This window comes from Oncorhynchus kisutch, linkage group LG1 (genome assembly GCF_002021735.2).
Source record: "Oncorhynchus kisutch isolate 150728-3 linkage group LG1, Okis_V2, whole genome shotgun sequence".
Taxonomy (NCBI): Eukaryota; Metazoa; Chordata; class Actinopteri; order Salmoniformes; family Salmonidae; genus Oncorhynchus; species Oncorhynchus kisutch.
This window is the reverse complement of record NC_034174.2, coordinates 67892165-67918783: the sequence shown is the minus strand read 5'-3', so window position 1 is coordinate 67918783 and position 26619 is coordinate 67892165. Positions and strand designations below refer to the sequence as shown.

General features: G+C 44.6%; 1 protein-coding gene across 1 annotated transcript in view; it reads left to right on the top strand.

Moving 5' to 3' along the window:
- Positions 1-26619, top strand: part of LOC109892823 (netrin-1) — a 96294-nt gene that overhangs the window by 37012 nt on the left and 32663 nt on the right. The window contains exon 3 of the mRNA XM_031831240.1: positions 17800-17988. Within this exon, the coding sequence (XP_031687100.1) occupies positions 17800-17988 (189 nt within the window). The remainder of the gene's footprint in view (positions 1-17799; positions 17989-26619) is intronic.

The window sequence follows — 26619 nt, the reverse complement described above, 5'->3', positions numbered from 1 at the left end:
AATGCTCCCCTCTCTTACCGTTCAGTTAAATAAAACCCATTTCTAGTCCCCAATGCTCCCCTCTCTTACCGTTCAGTTAAATAAAACCCATTTCTAGTCCCCAATGCTCCCCTCTCTTACCGTTCAGTTAAATAAAACCCATTTCTAGTCCCCAATGCTCCCCTCTCTTACCGTTCAGTTAAATGAAACCCATTTCTAGTCCCCAATGCTCCCCTCTCTTACCGTTCAGTTAAATAAAACCAATTTCTAGTCCCCAATGCTCCCCTCTCTTACCGTTCAGTTAAATAAAACCCATTTCTAGTCCCCAATGCTCCCCTCTCTTACCGTTCAGTTAAATAAAACCCATTTCTAGTCCCCAATGCTCCCCTCTCTTACCGTTCAGTTAAATAAAACCCATTTCTAGTCCCCAATGCTCCCCTCTCTTACCGTTCAGTTAAATAAAACCCATTTCTAGTCCCCAATGCTCCCCTCTCTTACCGTTCAGTTAAATAAAACCCATTTCTAGTCCCCAATGCTCCCCTCTCTTACCGTTCAGTTAAATAAAACCCATTTCTAGTCCCCAATGCTCCCCTCTCTTACCGTTCAGTTAAATAAAACCCATTTCTAGTCCCCAATGCTCCCCTCTCTTAATGTTCAGTTAAATAAAACCCATTTCTAGTCCCCAATGCTCCCCTCTCTTACCGTTCAGTTAAATAAAACCCATTTCTAGTCCCCAATGCTCCCCTCTCTTACCGTTCAGTTAAATAAAACCCATTTCTAGTCCCCAATGCTCCCCTCTCTTACCGTTCAGTTAAATAAAACCCATTTCTAGTCCCCAATGCTCCCCTCTCTTACCGTTCAGTTAAATAAAACCCATTTCTAGTCCCCAATGCTCCCCTCTCTTACCGTTCAGTTAAATAAAACCCATTTCTAGTCCCCAATGCTCCCCTCTCTTACCGTTCAGTTAAATAAAACCCCTTTCTAGTCCCCAATGCTCCCCTCTCTTACCGTTCAGTTAAATAAAACCCCTTTCTAGTCCCCAATGCTCCCCTCTCTTACCGTTCAGTTAAATAAAACCCATTTCTAGTCCCCAATGCTCCCCTCTCTTACCGTTCAGTTAAATAAAACCCATTTCTAGTCCCCAATGCTCCCCTCTCTTACCGTTCAGTTAAATAAAACCCATTTCTAGTCCCCAATGCTCCCCTCTCTTACCGTTCAGTTAAATAAAACCCATTTCTAGTCCCCAATGCTCCCCTCTCTTACCGTTCAGTTAAATAAAACCCATTTCTAGTCCCCAATGCTCCCCTCTCTTACCGTTCAGTTAAATGAAACCCAACCGCTTCATAAGTGAAAGCAGAGATTTTGGTTTGCCCTCACTGAAAGCTATAAATCCAGACATTCTCAATCTGTATTGTGTTCAACACACTTCCCTGTGCCATTGACCAATCAGATTCATTTATTTGTGGAGCTCTCGGCTACAGTAACCGACCGCTAGCCTGGTTACTTGTGGAGTTTTCGGCTACAATATCCTGGTTTACTCATGGTGAATACAGCGGTCAGTCTGGTTAAACCAGGCTTTGCGGATCCCACCGCTGACACCAGTGGGAGAGTTGTCGGAGGGCGATAGTGACAGTGTCAGTGGATGCTCCAGCACTGTGTCCTCATGCTGTCTACCAATCAAATTCACTCATGGGAGTTCTTAGCTTAACAGGAACCTAATCGGATCCCACCCTTGACACAGTTGTCGGAGTTGTGACTGACAGTGCAAGTGGATGGATGCTCCTCCAGTCCAGCACTGAGTCCCCAATGGGTATCAGTCCCTCACGCTATTAAGACGGCTGGGTCTTTGTGGGTATTGTTTATTGGGGGTCTATGGGAGGCTTGACAGCCCGTATTGTATTCATTATTCACCCCTAAAGGGCTTTCACTGCCACGGCCTGAATGGGGCCTGTCCACGTCAGATTGCCCCCATGACATTTTCATGGCTTAGTTCACACACAGCGCACCGTCAGGATCAACAGCCTCGAGCCTTTAGCGTTCTCTGTGTGTTGGTATGTCGTTGTTTTACTGAAGAAGTGGAGGGAAGATATTTTCCAGGCAACGGCGGCTTTATTTAGCAATTACTCATCCAAACACACGATTGAGAATAGATACAGAAACACTAACACTCACAGATGCTTAGATACTGTGTACACACACACACACACACACACACACACACACACACACACACACACACACACACACACACACACACACACACACACACACACACACAAGATAGCTATCCACACACAACCAGACAATAGAAGCCTTGCTTACTCAGCAAATTGATGCACCTCAGATCAGAGGCCGGCCCCTTTGCAAACTAGCCCTATTATAGGCTCCCAGCGTGGGGTGGAAGTGCCAGAGTGGCCCCGGGGGCCTGGTGGGTGTGTAGGGGCCCGGTCCACACCAGGACTCCCTAACGAGAGGGCAGGCCGGATATTAAATGGGCGCTAATGCGGGGAAGTAGGATGCCATTACGGCTCCTTTGTTGTTGGCCCCTCAGTGTGGCGAGAGCAACAGGCCTGATTAGTCCCCATGGAGGCCTCCTTATCTGGCCTGCTTAGGATGAGTGATTGCTGCTACTGTAGGTTGCTGATGACGAAATGGTGGTGGAAGTGTTACCCAGTGTCCTGAGGAACATATAGGAACTGATAAGAGTCGTAAAGGGTGGAGAGGACACATGGGAAACATTGTTTACATCCTGGAGCACACAGTTCACCAGTGGGATAAAGTTACCCCGGAACACTGACTGAAGGAAGATCGGGGTTTTTCTTCTTTAATGTTTGCCCTCAAGTTACAATTTGATGATATTAGATCTGTAACTTCTACCCAGAGCTATTTCAGCTGTACTCTACAGTCACCATGGGCCCTCAGTCTTCAGAAAGAACATTGTTTGAACTAAGCCCATGTGCAGTACAACTGTCAAATAGGACCCATAGGACCCATATAAATTCCACCTGGTTGAAACAGAGGGAATGTTGAGATTGAGAATCCCGCTCTGCAGCTAATGTTCATTCTCCTCCAGTCCCAAATCCCCTCTGCTTAGCATTAACCTTAGAACCCCGGCTTCATTAGGATTCCCCCCGCAGCAGAGCACCCTGCTTTCTCACAGCTCTTAATTGCGGCAGAATATGTTTTATTAGCCAACTGACCGAACAGAACAGAAACACAGGAGCTCAGGCTATTCCCGTCTGTCTGCGAGGGGAATTGACTCATTTGAAGGATGAAAATGGACGATACGAGAATGCAAATGTGTAAGAAACATCCAAAGCCAGCAGCTGCGGAGTTCAATTCTGAAATTAGACACAAACCCATAACAGCTTGACTGATATAAAAAGGTTACACGGTTGGGGAAAGCCTGTTTGGTTCGTAAAAAATCCTGTCCACGTTCCCTATATAGTGCAACGCCCTATGGGCCTTGGTATAAAAAAAAGTAGTGCATTAAATAGGAAAAAGGGGGCCATTTGGACACAACCCACATCTCTTTAATTAAGTGGAGCCTGAGATTTAACAAGCAGCAGACTGATAAAAATCATATTTTATGTGCCAGAGACGAGTCATTAAAATGTGTGCATGTGAAACATGCCATTCCTGTGACAGAGCTCTGAGATCCAGTGTTGGTCATTAGAGATGGAGAGAGAATGAGAGAGAGAGAAGGGGTAGAGAGAGAGAGAGAGAGAGAGAGAGAGAGAGAGAGAGAGAGAGAGAGGAGAGTGAATGTGTGAGAGAGATGGAGAAGGAGAGAGAAAGAGAGAGAGGGAGAAGGAGAGAGAGAGAGAGAGAGAGAGAAGGGGTAGAGAGAGAGAGAGAGAGTGAGAGAGAGGGAGAGGGGGTGAGAGAGAGATAGAGAGGGGGGGTGAGAGAGAGAGAGAGAGAGAGAAGGGGTAGAGAGAGAGAGAGAGAAGGGGTAGAGAGAGAGAGAGAGAGAGGGGGTCAGAGAGATAGAGAGGGGGGGTGAGAGAGAGAGAGAGAGAGAGAGAGAGAGAGAGAGAGAGAGAGGGGGGTGAGAGAGAGATAGAGAGGGGGGGTGAGAGAGAGAGAGAGAGAGAGAGAGAGAGAGAGATGGGGTGAGAGAGAGAGAGAGAGAGGGGGGGGGGTGAGAGCCCTCTGGGAGCAGAAGTGTTCCTGCTAATTGTCAGTGATAAAGGAATTAAATTAGCCTGATAGAAACTCAGCAGGCAGTAAGGACCCCTCCCCCCTTTCCCTCCATCCTCTTCATCCCAGGAAAGCTTCAGGGAGGTCCTGCGCTGCCTCTCTGGCAGAGTGACCCCTCCACACACACAAACTGACCCTCTCTTCCTCACACCTCCAGAAATCAGGTCCATGCCTCTCCTTTTCCTCCTCCGCTTCCTCGTCCCCTTTTCTGCTTCAGGTTTAACATTGTGGCCTTAAGTAGTTTCATTGAGGTTGATATAAAGTTTGGAAGTCAGACAGATCTACAACTTTAGACAGATATAGAACTCTAGAAAGATCTACAACTCTAGACAGATCTACAACTCTAGATAGATCTACAACTCTAGACAGATCTACAACTCTAGACAGATCTACAACTCTAGATAGATCTACAACTCTAGACAGATCTACAACTCTAGATAGATCTACAACTCTAGACAGATCTATAACTCTAGATAGATCTACAACTCTAGACAGATCTACAACTCTAGATAGATCTACAACTCTAGACAGATCTATAACTCTAGACAGATCTACAACTCTATATAGATCTACAACTCTAGACAGATCTACAACTTTAGACAGATATAGAACTCTAGAAAGATCTACAGCTCTAGACAGATCTACAACTCTAGACAGATCTACAACTCTAGACAGATATAGAACTCTGGACAGATCTACAACTCTAGACAGATCTACAACTCTAGACAGATCTACAACTCTAGACAGATCTACAACTCTAGACAGATCTACAACTCTAGACAGATCTACAACTCTAGACAGATCTATAACTCTAGACAGATCTACAACTCTAGACAGATCTACAACTCTAGACAAATCTACAACTCTAGACAGATATAGAACTCTAGAATACACTTGGAGGATGGACCTAAAACAGGTCTGAAGGGGAAACTGTTACAAACTTGCCAAGACGATCTTGTGCTGATGATTGCCAATTAAAGGAACAACAGGTACACCTTTTCATAACATTTTTACTACATGGTTTCATGGTAACGGATGTTACATTTCATGAAAATATGGAATTACATTGTGGGGGGGATGTGAATTCGCATTATGGGGATAAATTTCACATCATGGGGATATGATTTCACATTGTGGGGATATGATTTCACATCATGGGGATATGATTTCACATTGTGGGGATATGATTTCACATTATGGGGATATGATTTCACATTATGGGGATATGATTTCACATTGTGGGGATATGATTTCACATCATGGGGATATGATTTCACATTGTGGGGATATGATTTCACATCATGGGGATATGATTTCACATCGCGGGGATATGATTTCACATTATGGGGATGTGATTTCACATTGTGGGGATATGATTTCACATTATGGGGATATGATTTCACATTGCGGGGATATGATTTCACATTATGGGGATATGATTTCACATTATGGGGATGTGATTTCACATTATGGGGATGTGATTTCACATTGTGCCGATATGATTTCACATTGTGGGGATATGATTTCACATTATGGGGATATGATTTCACATTGCGGGGATATGATTTCACATTATGGGGATGTGATTTCACATTATGGGGATGTGATTTCACATTGTGCCGATATGATTTCACATTGTGGGGATATGATTTCACATTGTGGGGATATTATTTCACATTATGGGGTTATGATTTAACATTGTGGTTTATGATTTCACATTGTGGCGATATGATTTCACATTATGGGGATATGATTTCCAATTATGGGGATGTGATTTCACATTGTGGTTTATGATTTCACATTGTGGGGATATGATTTCACATTGTGTCACACATGCAAGAATGGAACAACTTATGCAAAGCGCATTTGTTTGTTTTGACTGAGCCTCCACTGTAACCTCTGTAGAGAGAGTGACCATGGAGTCGACGGGGTCCTGTTTGACAATGTAGACAGTTGCCTTCAATTAAATACGGAGCGTTTACTTTACTTTAGCGTTTTTCTTACACATCGATACAGATACAGGTGTTTGTCTGAACGGGAATGACATAAATCCTTCTCTTCCGGCCATGAATTCAGACAAACGAAGGCCGCCGCTATGTTAAATGTGTGTTTCATTAGCAGCATATCGCTGACTCCATTCCCTTCATTCCCCACCTGGAAACTGATCTGAAATCAGTTTGTTATTGTGGGGCCTTGTCCACTCTGGTTAAGATGATCAAAGAACCGTCATCTTAATACGTTCCTTCCTGGTACGCTTTCTCTCTCTAATCTTTTATTTGTTTGTGTCACGCCAAGGTGATACTGTAGTTTCACATCAGACCTTTTTTCTTTTTCCAATTAAAAAAGTTTAGATTTCCGTCAAACCATCAAAGCAGTCCTGGAACATTCCGGTAACTTGTAAAATGAATCATCACCGTCTCCGTGGCTCCAACCCAAGTTGTTGTGTTCTTTTCCCTTCCCGTCCAAAATAACAGCTGGCTTTGTGCAAAATATTACAAATGTTTGACGCACGCCGGATGATATTGAATCAGTCTGGACTGGAGAGGAGAACAAAAGGAAGAAGGCATAGGAGAATGGCTGGAGCTTTATTTAAGGAGAAAGACATGAATTGAATGAACGACTTAAAAGGAATGTGTCTCCCTAACAGTTCCAATAGTATATGTAAGGGATTTTAAATCCGGCGGAACGGTTTGACACTTGACCTGTGAATTCATATTTATATTTTACGTTGACGCTGTTCCTAAGGGCCCGATTCCGACTTAGGAAATGTACGCCTTTCCCAGGCACATCTTTCCTTCGCACGCCTTTCCTACGCCACGGGCAAAATTGTGGTGTCAGATGTCTTTTACGTTTTGAAACACATTTCCTGCAATTCTACAGAGTTTGACATGACTTATTATGCCTCTCTTGAGGGACATTTTGTGGGATATATGGAGGGGTATTTTGAAAACACAGTATAAGCAGAAGGATTAAGTAGAGCTGGCCAATCAGCGGTCTACTCACATTTTTTTGTGACCGATATACGCCCACACCATTTTGTCGTTGGGGTACACCCAGACCATTCCAACACAGAAAATATGCTTTTTAACATAGCTAATTATATTTTTTGGGGAAGGAAAACGATGGAACTTATATTGTAATTAATTACAGGTAATATTTCATTGGATTCTGAAAACACTGGACAGTTACTTTAAGCACCAGGTCATTTAATGCACCAGGTCCAGGTCAAGCACCAGGTCATTTAATGCACCAGGTCCAGGTCAAGCACCAGGTCATTTAATGCACCAGGTCCAGGTCAAGCACCAGGTCATTTAATGCACCAGGTCCAGGTCAAGCACCAGGTCATTTAATGCACCAGGTCCAGGTCAAGCACCAGGTCATTTAATGCACCAGGTCCAGGTCAAGCACCAGGTCATTTAATGCACCAGGTCCAGGTCAAGCACCAGGTCATTTAATGCATAAAAACAAAAACAATTATGAATATATTTTTCAGAAGCAACTGATAGATTTAAAAATACTCTGATCTTGTAGATTATTTAGAAACCTTTTAGGGTTGGGAAAGTATGTATAAATCATGAAAGAAAATGGTTTGGAGAGCCTTTACGCAGCAAATATATTGATGAATCAAAAATACTGTGGTTTGATTAATCCTGAAAGTTGTCATATTCAAGTTAAATCCGTGAAATATAGGAAGGTTGAAATTTTATTTCAATAAGGGTTCAACAATAGTCCTATAAATCTACCCTAATCCTTCCTAATCATGGAACTGTAATGACAACGGTCCTGTCGTCGTGAACCGTGTGCCAGGCTCCAGCTTTATCCTGCTATGTGTGGTCAGAGTTCCATAATGATTCAAATAGGCTACATGTCCCCCCAAAAATTGTCTAAAACTATTGCTATGTGTATTTTCAATCCCCATTCCCCAAACTGATTACTCATTTACTTAGCTCGTATCAATTTATCATTTATAGTGCACGGAGAATGTTGTTATTTCTATCGGGGAAAAAGAAAGTAGATGCTTTTTCCACTTGGAACCTGCATAGCTGATGTCTTGGCGCTGTCAGAGTTGTAACTACAGTTGAAGTCGGAAGTTTAAATACACACCTTAGCCAAATACATTTAAACTCGGTTTTTCACAATTCCTGACATTTAATCAGAGTAAAAATTCCCTGTCTTATGTCAGTTAGAATCACCACTTTATTTTAAGAATGTGAAATGTCAGAATAATAGTAGAGAGAAGCTTTTATTTCAGCTTTAATTTCTTTCATCACATTCCCAGTGGGTCAGAAGTTTACATAAACTCAGTTAGTATTTGGTAGCGTTGCCTTTAAATTGTTTAACTTGGGTCAAACATTTCAGGGAGCCTTCCACAAGCTTCCCACAATAAGTTAGGTGAATTCTGACCTATTCCTCCTGACAGAGCTGGTGTAACTGAGTCAGGTTTGTAGGCCTCCTTGGTCGCACACGCTTTTTCAGTTCTGCCCACACATTTTCTATAGGATTGAGGTCAGGGCTTTGTGATGGCCATTCCAATACCTTGACTTTGTTGTCCTTAAGCCATTTTGCCACAACTTTGGAAGTATGCTTGGGGTCATTGTCCATTTGGAAGACCCATTTGCGAGCAAACTTTAACTTCCTGACTGATGTCTTGAGATGTTGCTTCAATACATCCACATAATTTTCCTTTCCTCATGATGCCATCTATTTTGTGAAATGCACCAGTCCCTCCTGCAGCAAAGCACCCCCACAACATGATGCTGCCACCCCCGTGCTTCAAGCCTCCCCCTTTTTCCTTCAAACATAATGATGGTCATTATGGCCAAACAGTTATATTTTTGTTTCATCAGAACAGAGGAAAATTCTCTAAAAAGTACGATCTTTGTCCCCATTTGCAGTTGCAAACCATAGTCTGACTTATTTATGGCGGTTTTGGAGCAGTGGCTTCTTCCTTGCTGAGCGGCCTTTCAGGTTATGTCGATATAGGACTAATTTTACTGTGGATATAGATACTTTTGTACCTGTTTCCTCCAGCATCTTCACAAGGTCCTTTGCTGTTATTCTGGGATTGATTTGCACCAAGTCAAGTCGGTTAGGACTTGTGGAGGGATTTCTTTTGATTTTCCCATGATGAGGAAAAATGACTAGTGTCCTGCACAAAGTAGATGTCCTAACCGACTTGCCAAAACTTTAGTTTGTTAACAAGAAATTTGTGGAGTGATTGAAAAATGTGTTTTAATGACTCCAACCTTTGTGTATGTAAACTTCAACTGTACATTGGAGCTGTCAAATCGGTGAGAAGCTGCTCTTGATCACTGTCACGAAGCCACAAAACCGATACGAATGAATGAAAATCAAATTTAAATTCATTTAATGAAATAATGAGGATTTCTGTCAACCTAATCAAGGTGTAAATTACATCTCACATTCCAGTGTTCGAACTTGTAAACAAGGCTGCATGGGATTTCTCCTAATGCGACTCCGCGCAGCCAATGGCAATGTCCGCTTTAGGTATATAATGCCAGGAGTCGCTTGTGGATTTGACAGCTCTAACGCAGTTCCACCTCCAACACCGCCAAAACAACCGTTATGCGGATGTTGGTCAAAGTGGATATGATTGAATAGAGCACTTTGTCGGATTCAATAAAGCTCCCTCATTGGATCAAAAGTAAACATAGAATGTCAGCTATTACATGTTGTTGTTGTTTTGGTTAATTGATTGGCAGTTATTAGATGTCTCCTAAACCTCACCAGAGTGCTCTTTCATCTGTTGAAATCCGTTTGTTCACATTGACTTGATGCTATAATTTGATCCAAAGGAACCGTCTCAAAACATACATTTTCAGGCCTATAAGTATTGACGTCACCCATTAAACTCTCTGAATACATTTGATTTATTTGGGAAATCCCAGCTCTGGAATGTGACCTAATGCCCAGCTTTTACCATGGCAGTGTCTGAATCAACAAATAAACCAGACAAAAGAACAATATTGTTCCAATGTAAAAGGAAAAATAACGCACAACTAATAAATCAATGTGGTAACATGAAGCAATTGATGTAATTGTTGTCATGAGGTTTAATGCGTCAGATTTATTAGTTGATATCTGAGTGAGTATGATACATACGACATAACTACAGTGCCAGTGTAAATATTCTCTCTCTCCCCCCTCTCTCTCTCTCCCCCCTCTCTCTCTTTCTCCCCCTCTCTCTCTCTCCTCCCTCTCTCTCTCTCCCCCTCTCTCTCTCTCTCTCTCTCTCTCTCTCTCTCCCCCTCTCCCTCTCTCTCTCTCCCCCTCTCCCTCTCTCTCTCTCCCCCTCTCTCTCTCCCCCTCTCTCTCTCTCCCCCTCTCTCTCTCTCCCCCTCTCCCTCTCTCTCCCCCCCCCCCTCTCTCTCTCTCTCTCTCTCATCCCCCTCTCTCTCCCCCCCCTCTCTCCCCCTCTCTCTCTCTCCCCCTCTCTCTCTCTCCCCCTCTCCCTCTCTCTCTCTCCCCCCCTCTCTCTCTCTCTCTCTCTCCCCCCCTCTCTCTCTCTCTCTCTCTCCCCCCCCTCTCTCCCCCCCCTCTCTCTCTCCCCCTCTCTCTACCCCCCCCTCTCTCTCCCCCTCTCTCTCTCTCCCCCTCTCTCTCTCTCCCCCTCTCTCTCTCTCTCTCTCTCTCTCAGATCACTTGATGCTTTGTGTGTGTGTGTATATTTGTGTGTGTGTGTCTTCGAGTGTCCCTGCTGTTATTATGGGCTTTGAGAAAGTGAGATGTTGTTTAGCAAAAAACAGTCATTTTGTTCGCGAGAAACTATTATTTCTTTATAAGAGAGAGTGGAATTCCAGGGCATGTGAATTATACACATACTACAGCATCGGTGTGGTCCTCAGTCCTGATATATTCAATATTGTCCTGGCTACAAGAGCTGCGGGAAGTAGGCCTTGCTAACTGTCATAAACACCACGTTTTTTTTAATCATAGCCAAGGAAAGTGTCAACATTGAGTGAATCTGGCTGTCTGCCAATAGCCTAAGAGGCTGCTGCCAGTTGCGGATGTGTGAATCAAAATGATTGTTTTGCGACTGGTGCACTTGAACTATAATGCAAGGCATTACGGCTGAAGTATGAAAAGAAAGATTTAAAATCACAGACGATATCATTATACCCCCTATGTAAGGATTTAAATTGTGCAAGGAATCTAAAGCAGTAGTGTGTGTGTGTGTGTGTGCTTTTTCGTGTGTGTGTATGTACATCAGTGTGTGTGCACCAGCGTGTTGGTCTGGCACGGAGGAAGGTGTACCATAGCGTGCAGTCGTATGTGTCCGTTTATCCTATCAGACTTTTATACCCACTTGTAGAGTGGATTCAAGTGGATTAGATCTCTAGAATGAATTTAGTCTGAGGTGGGGTCTCCTGGCTGTACGTCAATCATGTGATCCTCTTACTTTCGACTGTATGGAGCACAACTCCCTCTCAACTACTGCTGGTGCGTGTCTAATGTAATGTTTCCTTCGGTCTCCAGATATAGACCAGTCCTAAGCCTGCTGTCTATAGGTTAGCGGGGTAGAGGGCATTGGACCTTTGACCCTAATAGTGCACTTCTTTGTGACCAGAGGGGCTCTGGTTAAAAGTCGTACGATGTCATTTTGAGACACATTTGGCTCAGTGTTGCGTCATGCCTTCCATTCCTGAGATGTCTGTCATGTGCTGTAATACCGGGACGTTCTGATGCTGATGTAACAAGCAGAATTCATCAACCCCTCCACACATGGACAACATAAACACACACACCTCCCCTTCTCCCCTTCGCCGCCGAAACCACTCGAAAACCAAAACAATCGCCGAAGTAGGGACACACAATATTTTCTCATTTTGTCTTCAGGGGCTTTCTGGGTCTAATCTGATGACTTTCGGGGGCGCCCGTAGGATTAAAAGTAAACTGTGTGTGCAGGTGCTTCCCCACCTGTTTGTTTTAAACCAAGGGGCAGAATAGCAAGAGCCTCCTCCTCCCTACCCCTGCTCCTGCTCCCTGCTCCTGCTCCCTACCCCTGCTCCTGCTCCCTACCCCTGCTCCCTACCCCTGCTCCCTACTCCTGCTCCCTACTCCTGCTCCCTACCCCTGCTCCCTACCCCTGCTCCCTACCCCTGCTCCCTACCCCTGCTCCCTACTCCCTGCTCCCTACCCCTGCTCCCTACCCTGCTCCCTACTCCTGCTCCTACCCCTGCTCCCTACTCCTGCTCCCTACCCCTGCTCCCTACTCCTGCTCCCTACTCCTGCTCCCTACTCCTGCTCCCTACCCCTGCTCCCTACCCCTGCTCCCTACTCCTGCTCCCTACCCCTGCTCCCTACTCCTGCTCCCTACTCCTGCTCCCTACCCCTGCTCCCTACTCCTGCTCCCTACCCCTGCTCCCTACTCCTGCTCCCTACTCCTGCTCCCTACCCCTGCTCCCTACTCCTGCTCCCTACCCTGCTCCCTACCCCTGCTCCCTACTCCTGCTCCCTACTCCTGCTCCCTACCCCTGCTCCCTACTCCTGCTCCCTACCCCTGCTCCCTACTCCTGTTCTCTACCCCTGCTCCCTATTCCTGCTCCCTACTCCTGCTCCCTACCCCTGCTCCCTACACCTGCTCCCTACCCCTGCTCCCTACACCTGCTCCCTACCCCTGCTCCCTACCCCTGCTCCCTACTCCTGCTCCCTACTCATGCTCCCTACCCCTGCTCCCTACCCCTGCTCCCTACACCTGCTCCCTACCCCTGCTCCCTACACCTGCTCCCTACCCCTGCTCCCTACTCCTGCTCCCTACTCATGCTCCCTACCCCTGCTCCCTACCCCTGCTCCCTACCCCTGCTCCCTACTCCAGCTCCCCTGCTCTGACACTCTGGTGTTGGTTGTTGCTATTCCGTCTGGTTTAGGGGGATAGTGAAGGGTTGAGGCGGCAGGGAGACGGAATTCTTGGTGTTTGTGGAATATCGATGACAGGCCTCTGGTCAGTGTGTGACCCCTGAATGTTACAACGGATGGACGAGTGGTTGGGCGGACAGACTGACAGACAGTGAAATGAACATTTTTTGAAAACGTCTTGCAGAGTTGGTGGTCAGGCTCTAATGAAGGTTTTATATGGCTCCAATTAAGTTTGGACTTTTATAAATGTTTTCAGTAACAAAGTTCTTCTTAGCAGTGAATTTCCTGAACAAATCCATCGCTATATTTAACTAGACCAACAGTTGTCGAGTGGAACTTATCCCAACTTGAGCATGACTCCCAGGGTCGAACTTTCTCGTTAATTAGGAAAACAAGGAAGCAGCGCTGTGTGTTAGTGATAGCAATGGGGTCAGTCCAAGAGCCTGGGGACCGTTCAGAGCGAACATCTGCCAATTTTGCAACACACACACACAAACACACTCTCTTTAGATCCAACTCTCTCTGGTGGTCCAATGTGGGGTGTTTCTCAGGATGTGCGAGAAACAGTAACAACGGATAGACCTAGGCCTCATTTTAGATTCCCCATAAATACCACAGTATTTTTATTTCAAATATTTTTTCTTAGGCGTTATAATTCAAATGACTTTTAAAAAAAAGCTTATTTGGGGAATTAAAGGTCCCTTTTACAGTAGGTGTGAGTGTCATTATGAGGACTCAGCTTAGCTTGATCCGGGCTAACTCAATTATTTGTGCTTAAAGGGATCAGTTAACACATTTTACTACCTGTGGGTCATTAACTAGTGGTGGGTTGCCGCGGTAACCCAACCTGAAGGGTTGGAGTTGATAGCCCCGTGGGGTTTGAAAATTACCAGACTTTTGCTTCCCGGTAAAAACATTTTTAAACTTCCAGATTCAATCTTACATTAAATGTACAGTATGTTTAATTTATATGAAACAAAACAAGTAGTAATTACACTATAAATAATTGTGTCATGTCTCCTCGCTGAATATTATCAGTTATCACCTCGCTTTCGTAATAGTAAAAAATGTGCTCTCGTGCCCTGAAGACAACGTGTGTATTTTATTCATTTAGTTAACCTTTATTTAACTAGGCAAGTCAGTTAAGAACAAATTCTTATTTACAATGACGGGCTGTACAGTTGGTAAATGGGGGAGAGAGAACGCACAGTAAGTGGCAGTCATTCCCATGTGCGTTTTTGTGTGTGTGTGTGTGTTTGCGTGTGTTTTGAGGTGCATTGGAGTCTCATGATCGTATAAGTGTGTGCGCTGAAAGGTCTGGCAGGGGCGAGGCGCCTGCGGCTTTTGTTGCCGTCCATCCTGAATCCTGCCTGGCCCAACAAGCAGGTGTGACTAGCTTATTTCTGTTTGTGTGCATCTGTGTTGAAAGTAGCGGAACACAATTGTTCTGTTTTCTCTCATTTGACGTGGGTCTCATCACAGGAATCCCACCGTAGACGTGTGTGTTTAACAGCACCAACGGGGGTTGCTCTCCAGCCTCCTTTAGTTCCTCTTGGACTGTAGAGGTGTCTCGACTTCAGACGAGGCCTGTCAGGAAGAGCTGCTGCTGTGAAACCTCAGCACAGAGAATGTCCCAGGTCAATGCAGGTGTTAAAACGACATGAGCCTTGTCTTCAGAGCGCTGAAACATAGAACAAAAAACACAAGTATAACAGGTGTTCAATGGCGAGCGGCTGTATCGCCATAGTTACCACCAAGACAAAGCAAATGATTATTTGGTTGAACTCATGAAAGGGGGAACTCCACATGGATGAATGGATAAGGGTTGAATGAAGCCTGAATGACATCACAACATTGCAGGAAACGTGATTAGCCAATACCAGACAAGGAAGAGACACATCAGCTTTTATCTTCCATTGTTTTTAATTAAATCTAGCAGAAAAGAAAACTACCAGAATAATGTAATTGTAGCATTTATTTTTCAGTGCATTGACAGCACGGTGCAATGCATTGCTGGAGCCACTCTAAACCCCCGGGAGGATTTAACTGAAGACAAGAAGTCTGACTCTGTACGGGCTATAGTGATGCAGGTCTATCCCTTTCTAAGGTCCTAAGAACCAGAAGTTCAGATAAAGTGTGTTTTGCTCTTTCCTATTGGTCGCAGCGATTTATCTTTTGGAACCAATTACTGTAGCTTGAAGCATATTACACCTTTGCATCCCAGTAGCATACTGCATAATAGCCAACATGCACTGTAGCATATCTCTGTAGCATATCTCTGTGGCATATCACTGTAGCATATCTCTGTTCTTGTAAAGATGGAGAGAATGAATTCATATTGCCCAGTTGTTGTAATCCCTGCTCCCACCATTAGACAGGGATTGAAGGAGTCTGGGTAGTGTAACTGTAGAGTCTGAGTAGTGTAACTATAGAGTCTGAGTAGTGTAACTGTAGAGTCTGAGTAGTGTAACTATAGAGCCTGGGTAGTGTAACTATAGAGTCTGAGTAGTGTAACTATAGAGTCTGGGTAGTGTAACTGTAGAGTCTGAGTAGTGTAACTATAGAGTCTGGGTAGTGTAACTATAGAGTCTGAGTAGTGTAACTATAGAGTCTGGGTAGTGTAACTATAGAGTCTGGGTAGTGTAACTATAGAGTCTGGGTAGTGTACCTATAGAGTATGGGTAGTGTAACTATAGAGTCTGAGTAGTGTAACTATAGTGTCTGAATAGTGTAACTATAGAGTCTGGGTAGTGTAACTATAGAATCTGGGTAGTGTAACTATAGAGTCTGGGTAGTGTAACTATAGAGTCTGAGTAGTGTAACTATAGAGTCTGGGTAGTGTAACTATAGAGTCTGAGTAGTGTAACTATAGAGTCTGGGTAGTGTAACTATAGAGTCTGGGTAGTGTAACTATAGAGTCTGAGTAGTGTAACTATAGAGTCTGGGTAGTGTAACTATAGAGTCTGGGTAGTGTAACTATAGAGTCTGGGTAGTGTAACTATAGAGTCTGGGTAGTGTAACTATAGAGTCTGGGTAGTGTAACTATAGAGTCTGGGTAGTGTAACTATAGAGTCTGAGTAGTGTAACTATAGAGTGTGAGTAGTGATCCGGCAACCTGAGCGAGCGGACGCACCGCACCGAGTGTCCATCTGCCGTTCATTCGCGGGTTCGTTCGGGCGCAGTGTTTTAGAGACCACCACTAAAACACACTGTGGGCATGTGACTGCCGACATGTTCGCGCAATTCTACATGTAGAATCGGATGTCAAATTACGGCTGCCACTCTGAACAGCGGTGCTCAGTACTCTCTGCCGGTAAACTCTACCGGTGTCCCCGTGCCCTAATTCTCTCTGCCAGTAATCCCTAAACCTCTGGGGCCTCCAGGCAGAGGGTTAAGGGAAGGATAGGTTTCCTATGCGATGCCCCCAAGGCAGATGGATAGTTTTCCACCGTGATGCCTCTAATGCAGTGAGGGGTGAGGGGGCTAAAGCCCAGGGTGAGCCCAGGCAACACAAAATCAACAGTCCGAGATCAGGAGGGAAAACAAGCAAAGAGGACAGCCCTAATTAAGGACCCCTGGGGTCGGATAGAGAGCTGGGAAACCAGACCCTACAGATAAGGGACTGAGCTGTGTGTGGACCCTCTGAGACTCCTTCTCTCTAGTCTCTAACATAACTTGTGTGAAGGAGCTAATTACAGTGTCTGGACTAAAACGCCACAGCCCTTCAATGGATTGTTGTTTTAACTGGTGCAAGCTGAGAAGCAACTATATTCCTTAGATTGTGATGGGTACATGGTAACAGGAAGTAGCCTACTTGAGTGTGTGTACAGTATGTGTGTTTCAGGAGGGAGTGGGCTGAAAAACATGGGCAGACGTGTCAGGGTGGAACCCTATCAGCATGTTCCCTCGCTCTCCCCTCCTGTGGCATTGGCATTGTGATGCAGTATTTGGCACAGTACATTTTCGTGGAACCCGGATGGACTGGTAGATGTGTGTGTATGTGTGTGTATGTAGTCGGACGGGGGGTTTAATGAAGTTAAGCCAAACGACGAGTCATGAATAAACATCAGCTGGGTAATTAGACTCGGCCGTAGCAACTTTATTCATTAGTAAACCAGCAGCAAACACGACCGGGGATTTGGTGTGGAATGAGAATACTGTACCGAAACCTTGTCTGCTAGGAGGAGAGAATAACCTTGAGAGAAAGAGAGAGGGGGGAGGGCAGAGTGAGAGAGAAAGGCAGAAGAAGCGAGAAAGAGAGAGAGCGCAAACGACTCAACTCAGCTCAGTGCCTGACCTCATTATCAGGGAAGTTAAAACTCTCACAGTCTTTTACCTTGGGGGGGAGGGGGGGGGGGTCAAGTAGAATTTGTATATCTGGTAAACAAACACGTACAGAATACTGTAATTATTCACACCACTTTATTGGTTGTCAGGCACCAGACTGATGATTGGGGTGTGGGCGTCAAGAGGCGGTGTAGATACACTGCAGTAATCTATAGCGTCTGTAATTCAGTTGAAGAATGTATTTTTTTTTCTTTTCCCTTTATTCTTCCCTTTATTCTCTTCTCTTCTCTTCTGTTTATTCTCTCTCTCTCCCTCTGTGCAGTGTTTTTTTTGGGGGGGAGGAGGGGGCATTAAATGTGGATTTGGCATTGAATTCGTTATGCAAAGAGGTTGAAATGTGCCAATAAAAGGCTGTTATAAATGCAATATCTCCCTTCCTTTCTGTCTCCGCAGCCTGTAACTGTAACCTGCATGCCAGGCGATGCCGTTTCAACATGGAGCTGTACAAGCTGTCTGGGAGGAAGAGCGGAGGAGTCTGTCTCAACTGTCGCCACAACACGGCCGGACGCCACTGTCACTACTGCAAGGAGGGTTACTACAGAGACCTGTCCAAAACCATCTCTCACAGGAAAGCCTGCAAAGGTACGAGGGGTCTGGTGAGGGCTACAGTCCTGCTCTGACTGTTACCTATGGGGCTCTCTTGTCGCTATAGTGACATGTAGCTCTATGATACACAACTGTTATCCAATGTTACACTTCATGTCATAAATAGAGTACATTTAGAGAATCTCCTCATCTGAAAACAGCATGTTGTGCATTTAAAAAAAATGCATTTAAATACCCAGCTAGTCATGTTGCCTGGTGAATAACTAACTGCAAAGTCAGAGGAGAACCTAGAGATAACCACTACGTTAGAGATAACCACTACGTTAGAGATAACCACTACGTTATGTGGCTCGCTCATCTCCTATCTAAAAGTTAAGAGCAGAATCAGGGGAATTTGAAAAACACAGTGGTCCGTACATTCCTGGCCTGTCTTACCCCGGTCAAGCGGGAGTCTGTGATGAGGTAGGGGTTTGGGGGGTCTCCTCACCGACACACTCCTCACCGAGTTATTTGGCTTCATTTGGGGCGAGGGATGAGGAGGAGGGGGGATGACAGGGCAAGCAAAACAAACAGGAGAGGTGTGAAGTGATTCCCGGCGAGGCTCAGGTCAGATGAGTGAGAGGAATTCTGGGATGGGGGATGGGGGGGGGGGGGGGGGGGGGGGGGGCAAGAACACATTCCTGCACAGGTGTGCTCACCAGGGGTCATCAGGCAGTGGGGGAGGAGGGGTGTAAAGGACGTCACAATTTCCTGAAATGTTTGGCCTTCACCTCAGGAGAGATGAGGGTAAAGAGAAAGAAGGAGAGAGAGAGAAAGAGAGAGAAGAAAGATGATGTTTTCAAACCTCCTATAGCTGAAGGGAAAGATAACAGGGAGCTAAAGCTCTGTTCAAACAAGGCCCGGTGACACCGTGAACGTGCCCCGCATACACACACACATACACACACTCTTTAGAGCGCTTCCTTACAAGGGCGTATAAAAGGGAAATATTAGCCTCTGGCTGACAGTTAGAGCTCCATGTTTTCCCACATTATTCATGGAGGAGGTAAATAAACAAACTAATCAATCAGTTTGACAGAGAAGCTGTCTTGTCTGTCTGAGAAAAAGTGCATCTGTGCAGCTCCACCCATAGACACTATTCACAGGAGGAGGGATGCCTAAGTCAATGTATTTCAACTGTTGTAATGTTGTTTTCTTCATTCATCCACACCTGACATCAACACTACAGTATGAATGTGGATTAAGTGTCTATTTCTTGTATTGTTTGGCCATTATTTGCTTGTGTCTATTTCACGTCATAATTTTCACATAACTGGAAGACATGAATTTGCTATAAAGTCACATTTCTAAAACGAGAGAGATGGAGAGTAAACAGTCCGGTTTATCCAAACACCACATCCAACATGATTCATTCTTCTGTATGAAAAAAAATGTCCCAAGAACAAAAAGTCATGGAACCTAAACCCAAACACTCATCAATCCCATTCGTGCGGTGTTCCCAGCTGACATTAACACTTTGAAATTTGGATTGGGGAATGCAAACAGACATCCATCACGGGAGGCTGTGTCTCATTAACCCCCATACTATATATGTTGGAGATGTAATAACCTCTTATTGTTCTCCCAGCCATCCCTCCCGTTCTCACGTGGACAAGACTAGAGTCTTTCAGCACCATAACTCACCCTCATGGTGGGTTACCCTATGATACCTTACTGATGCATTTTTATCACAGTGTTGACCGACATGATCACATTTCATTGAATTAACATTTGAATTCAATTACATTTATTCATCAATGATGTTTATTAATACATGTATATTTTTGCCGCAGTGCCCCCCATATGTGTGCGAAGCTCCACTATCAAAAGACTACTGCTCGTCTTTTACCCCCGATTTTCAGAACCGTAGCAGATTTTAATAAGGACCAAAATGAATAATCCATCTTACTCCCAGGTGAACCCTTTTACTCTGGCTTTTTATTAAATATGATTTGCTTTACTTGGAGAGCTAATGAAGACCTCTGGTTCTGAGTCAGAGGCAACATAGGATTTCTGAGGCAGTGTGTGTTGATGTGTGTGTGTGTGTGTGTGTGTGTGCGTGTGTGTGTGTGTGTGTGTGTGCGCCTGTGTGTGTGTGTGTGTGTGTCAGAGGCCACAGAGGATTTCTGAGGCAGTGTGTGTTGATGTGTGTGTGTGTGTGTGTGTGTGTGTGTGTGTGTGTGTGTGCCTGTGTGTGTGTGTGTGTGTCAGAGGCCACGGAGGATTTCTCCGGCGTAGCTGAATTAGGGTCAACAAACTAGCAGGAATTCGCTAATGGATTCACTGCAGCTTTGAGTAGTTAGTTAAGCCAAAGTTGAAATGCCACTCAAAACCCTCAATACGCACAATGAGTATTTGGGTCTATAGCTACTGCAGAGCCTGGAGTAACCAACTGTATTTCTGTTGACATTTGCAAGTAGTTCTAGTTTCCTAGTTTTTTTAAAAACAGTCTTAGAATGTTAGGTTTTACTGTAAATGATTCAATTCAATATTATGTCCATTATTTAATGGCTGGAGACTTACTATACTCATGCCTTAAATATTATGTCATAACAACTTGTCAAAAAGCTGTGAAAAATGCATCAGTGTGGACCTCTAACCACCTAATTCTGAACTATATGTGTGCATCTGGGACACGTGAGGCTGGCTCTGAACGTCTCTTGACTCCTTTGATTGTACCAACTGCCAACACCGCCGGCATGGAAAACTGAGAACTCTCTCTGTGCCTCCTTCATCATCTCAACGTCTTCTTCTGCATGTTTTTCTTTCTCACTCTCTTTCCAGGCTGGTCTTCAACCTTTTGACTCGTGCTCGTAACCGCTTGCTTCTCTCCCTCTATGCCGCTGCCAACTTGATGGCCAAACGGTACACATCCTGTTACTTAATATGTGATGTTTTTAACGCAGGTTGTGGAATATGACATGGGTCCAGTTTTTATTTCTAGAAGATTCTAGGAACGGAGTCTACATCTGTGTTAGATCTTGAATATGTTTATTTTTATTTTTTTGGGAATCAAGTGAGGGTTGAGTCAAGCTTCTTGCTTATGTTCTTGAGAAGGTTTACAAGCCTTAGGGCTCAGACACACCAATAGAATTTGCTGGCCGAGAGTACTTAACACCTCTGCACGTCATTTGCATACCGAGTGACAAATTAAATAGAGCGCGCAGAACGATCGGCAGACGAATGCTAGATCCACATTCGATGCGATGTGTGTGATTCGGCGCGATGTGTGCGAGCCGGACATAGTACGTAGAGGCGCATTCAGTGCCAAGACCGAGAGACTAAAAAACAGCTTCTATTAGCAGGCCATCAGACTGCTGAACAGCCATCACTAGCCGGCTGCCAGGTGAGGCATACTCACTCACACACACAAAAAACACACAAGCTATCGAACACACACACACACACACACACACACACACACACACACACACACACACACACACACACACACACACACACACACACACACACACACACACACACACACACACACACACATACCCACACACACCCACACACTTCCAACGCTGCTGTCCCATGTCATAGAGACATTGTACCACTGGACACTTCCCGTTTCGCAGAGTATTTAAATACTTTATTCCTGACATTCTGATATTTCTACTACCATACTTTGTATTTAGTTACACTGTTTATACACACCACATATTTATTTACTTATATACTGGATTCTTGACATAGCTAACTTTAATATATCATTCTTAGTATACAGTATATTGTGTACATTTTCCGGTGTACGTACAGAGCATTCGGAAAGTATTCTGAGCCCCTCCCCTTTTTCCACGTTTTGTTACGTTACAGCCTTATTCTAAAATGGACTAAACAAATAAAACATCCTCATCAATCTACACACAATACCCCATAATGACAAATGGATTAAAAGTCAAAAACAGAAATACCTTATTTACATACGTATTCAGACCCTCCTATGAGACTCGAAATTGAGCTCAGGTTCATCCAGTTGTTTTAAAAACTAGGCAAGTCAGTTAAGAACACATTTTACAATGACGGCCTACACCTGCCAAACCCGGACGATGCTTGGTATATTGTGCGCCGCCCTATGGGACTCCCAATCACAGCCGATTGTGATACAGCCTGGATTCGAACCAAGGTGTCTGTAGTGACGCCTCTTGCACTGAGATGCAGTGCCTTAGACCGCTGTGCAACTCGGGAGTCTATTGATCATCCTTGAGATGGATTAGAGTCCACCTGTGGTAAATTGAATTGCTTGGACATGATTTGGAAAGGCACTCACCTGTCTGAGGTCCCACAGTTGACAGTGCATGTCAGAGCAAAAACCAAGCCAAGAGGTCGAAGGAATTGTCCGTAGAGCTCCGAGACACGATTGTGTCGAGGTACAGATCTGGGGAAGGGTACCAAAACATTTCTTCAGCATTGAAGGTCCCCAAGAACACAGTGGCCTCCATCATTCTTCAATGGAAGACGTTTGGAACCTCCAAGACTCTTCCTAGAGCTGGCAGCATGGCCAAAATGAGTCCGATGGTCATTCTGACAGAGCACCAGAGTTCTCTGCAGCACTTCACCAATCAGGCCATTATGGTAGAGTGGACAGACGGAAGCTATTCCTCAGTGTGTCAAAAGCAGTGACACACACACACACACCCACCCACCCACGCACACACACCCACGCACACCCACACGCACACGCACGCACGCACACACACACACAGACACACACACCCACGCACACCCAGATCCACCAATCACAGACACCGTTACTGTACTCCCATAGGCTGTGAGCTCAGTCTTAGAACAGCAGTACAGCATATCCCTGTGGTCTAAACCCTTGCATGCCACCATGTAAATAACATGTCATTACACTACTAGGAAATAATAACTCATCTCATATGCAAGAGAAACTTCCTATGTTCCTCTGTTGGTTTGTCCTAACTCCTTCAAACTCACTGATGCCTCACACCAAAACGAAAGCATAAACAGATTCCATCGTCATTTATAAAATATAAAATCCTCAGCTTACCTAAGCAGTTTTGTTCAGTTTCATTTCTGAAACTAGCCAGAGTTAAAGCCCTAATGTGATTATAAGCAAAGATTGTCCGAGTTAGGCTGCGGTGTTCGATTACATCAAAACAGGAATGATTGGTAATTACGTTAAGGTGACAAATGATATGACGCATGATCCTGTCTGCTTGCCAGGTAAAACATTTGCACAGAACTATATTTGGAACTTTGCTGGCAATGAGTGAAGATATGAGGCTGTTACTCTGTCTCTGTCTCTGTCTCTGTCTCTGTCTCTGTCGCCCTCCCTCCCTCCCTCCCTCCCTCAACATATTAACCACTTCTCTCTCTCTCACAATATTAACCCCCCCCCCCCCCCCTGCTCCCTGTGTTAATGAAGTTAACACATACTCTGCTTTACCTATTATATATCAACTCCTATGAACCATCTTGTGCTTGGGGCTTAGCTTGTAAAATTATTTAAAGTCCAGCATATCATAACTCAAGATAATTCAATGAAAACTAAAACCGCGTAACTAATTTCTGTTTCGCTCCTCCAGTGACATAAATACACACCATGCAGCTACACTAAAGTGACAGCAATTAAGGCCCTCAGTTATTTATTGTCCAACGGGAACCGTTGCTGGGTAGCTCTTGGACAGAATAAGCCCCTTAGCAATACAAGAGGGTAGAAGAGTACAGAGTCTTGCTTTTATATGAGAAACTCGATCACTTCAAATGACTCCCATGTGAGAACATTGCGAAGGAAACTGAGAGCAACGGCCACTTTGGCCCAGAAAGAACAGTGCCCAGAGCCTAGATTTATGGCTTCACCCCTCATTGACTAGAGCGTAAACACAGAATGCATATCGATTGAGGGCCTGGGCCCTAAGTGAGCACTTATGAAAGGTGCATCTTGTTCGTTTCTCTAACACCTTTGTCGGTAGAGCTAAAGTAATATGACGTTTTGGCACAGTGTCCGGGCGTGGCCCAAGGCCCACCATGCTTACAGATTTATTGGATAGGGAACCTATTGTTGATACCACACAGGAGGTTGGGCCTAAGTCCCATGCAAGTATAGATCGTTAATTAACATGGTATGATAGCCAAGGTGGGCAACAGGGTAGAAGCTCTCTGGGTGGTCTGGTTACGAATCTCACAAACTCAGCACTGCAAATATTAGTTGAGCTGATAAAGAGTTTGATACACTGGCTGCCATGGCAACCCTTTTAGGAGGTTTGTGGCCAAGTTCTATTTAGATGCCGTGATAACGGTTATGAAACTAAATCATTGACACCAGCCTTGGATCTTTGGTTATGATGCTTTCAAAATCTGTCGATGAAAGGAGTGTCTGAAAGCTATTCTACTGAGAGAAATACCAAGCTTAGTGCAGCGGGGAACCATATTAGTGCCATTACTTTCAGCGTAATTCACACAGTAACATCAGTCAGTGTGTAATTACTTCAGTGAGTCGAACCACGAGGAACAAGTTTTACAGACAGAACCCAAAAAAATGTGTCTTTGTCAAAGACAAAGGTTTCAGGTAGAATAACACGTAGAAGTGATTACGTTCTCCTCTCCATATGTCTTGCACTGTAGAACTTCATTAACCATAAATGTTAGAGATAAAAAATAAAAAAAAGATTGGTATTCATAACTTCTCTGGAAATGAAAAATAAAGTTGTCTTTTTGTTGCTGTTGTCAATTATAATGACTTACATGTATTGTGTTGCATGTAAAATGACAACTATATAGGAATACTATTGTCTCTATGCCCGTAGGCTCTTGCCTTGGCCACAAGTGTGACATCTCTAAGGATTCCAATTACTTTAATCAATAAAATACCAAAACTTATGAAAACCCAAAGTTAGATAGACATTCCCTGTATCAGATGAACATGTCATTGAAAAAAGGCCAGAGTCATGTAACATTATTTAATCTCTCCTCTCCACACATTTTTTTTGCGGACCAGTAGAAACCTAATTATAATAGAACACAGACACTCGGGTTGGGCCTTATCCAACAGCCAACAAATGATTCTTATAGGCACCGAACGCACAAACCCAAACTGAGGGGGAGCATTGCAGTTCAAACATCAAACGCTTTATGGTAAACGATTGGCAGAGTTAGAAAATACAAAAAAATCTCACATTGAGCAATGATCGTCTCCTATGAAGAGCGAGCTCCTTTGAAATGCCTTCCATCACCCTCCCCGTTAACCAAGAACATTTTTCACTCTTTTATGTGCATCTCCCTCCTCAAAGTTTGTGTGTGTGTGTGTGTGCGCGTGTGTGTGTTACACTAGTAGGGAACTCAATCCTAACTCCATCTGAGCCTCTCCAAGGTCTTCATATATAGAAACATTTATATACAGGACCAAACCCATCAACCTTCAGAGCTCCTCAACCGGCTTAGTACTTTAACAATGGGTTATACAAAGCCTATGTTCCCCAGGCTCATAGAAAAAAGGCCTATTCTCTCCCAGAATGCTCCTTTAACTCGCTCAACTTGAGGACCAAGAGAAGCACTTTCTCTCCCCACTTCAAGTGTCTGTCAAAGAGGTTGGAAGGAGCTAGCCTTTCGCTAGCCTAGCTAGCCCCTGTAACTAGCTCATCATGGGGGGCTCATTAGCCCTTTCTCTGCCCTCTACAAGTGTGTGTGAACGAGGACTGGAGGATGGAAGGAGTTAGCCTTTTCGCTAGCTAGTGCCCCTATCTTGCCCAGCCATCTGGAGTAGCTGTGAGGAAGGATAGCAGGATAGCGTAGCTACTTAAGTGCTAAGTGGACACCCACTTGAAGCTTAAACTCTCCCCAGGTGGGTCCCCAGCAGGCTGTGGCAGTCAGAAAGGGCAGGAGGTCCCAGGGAGGACCTACTTTACTATTTGCCCATCGTTGCAACACTGTATATAGCCATAATATGATGTTTGAAATGTCTCTATTCCTTTGGAACGTTTGTGAGTGTAATGTTTACTGGTCATTTAATATTCTTTATTTCACTTTTGTTTATTATCTATTTCACTTGCTTTGGAAATGTAAACATGTGTTTCCCATGCCAATAAAGCCCTTTGAATTGAATTGAAATTTATAGAGAGAGCGAAAGAGTGAGAGAACGAGAGAGTCGGGGAATGAAAGAGACACCCAGAGAGAGAGAGAAAATGAGAGAACAAGCGAAAAAGAGCGGCCCACCTGCAGACCATGTGCGGAGCAACTTGATTTACTGGCAGGCTTAAGCTTTGGTTACTGGGGCAGACGCTCTTAAAAACACGGTGCTAGCTCTCAGAAGCTCTGAAGAGGGCCGCACTTTGCCCTCCCTAACGCCGCCCCCCCTACCCCACTCCCCTCCGCCTTACTGACAGGCTCTTAAATTTACGTGCCTGAAGACGTGCCCGATTGGCCTCTACACTTGTTTATAGATTGTGTGTAAGCCTCCCCCTTTTTTCTCCCTCTGTTTTCTAGCCTCCACTCCCCTCCTCTCCCAGACAAAATGAGGCAATGAAACCTGGTGACAGATTGGCCTGATAAAGTGGTAATCGTTACACTCGCTTTAAAGCCCACCGACCTGATAACAGAGGGGAGAGGGCTACGGATTCCCCCTCCGCTGTCTGATTAAGATAAGCGAGTTTAGCAGCA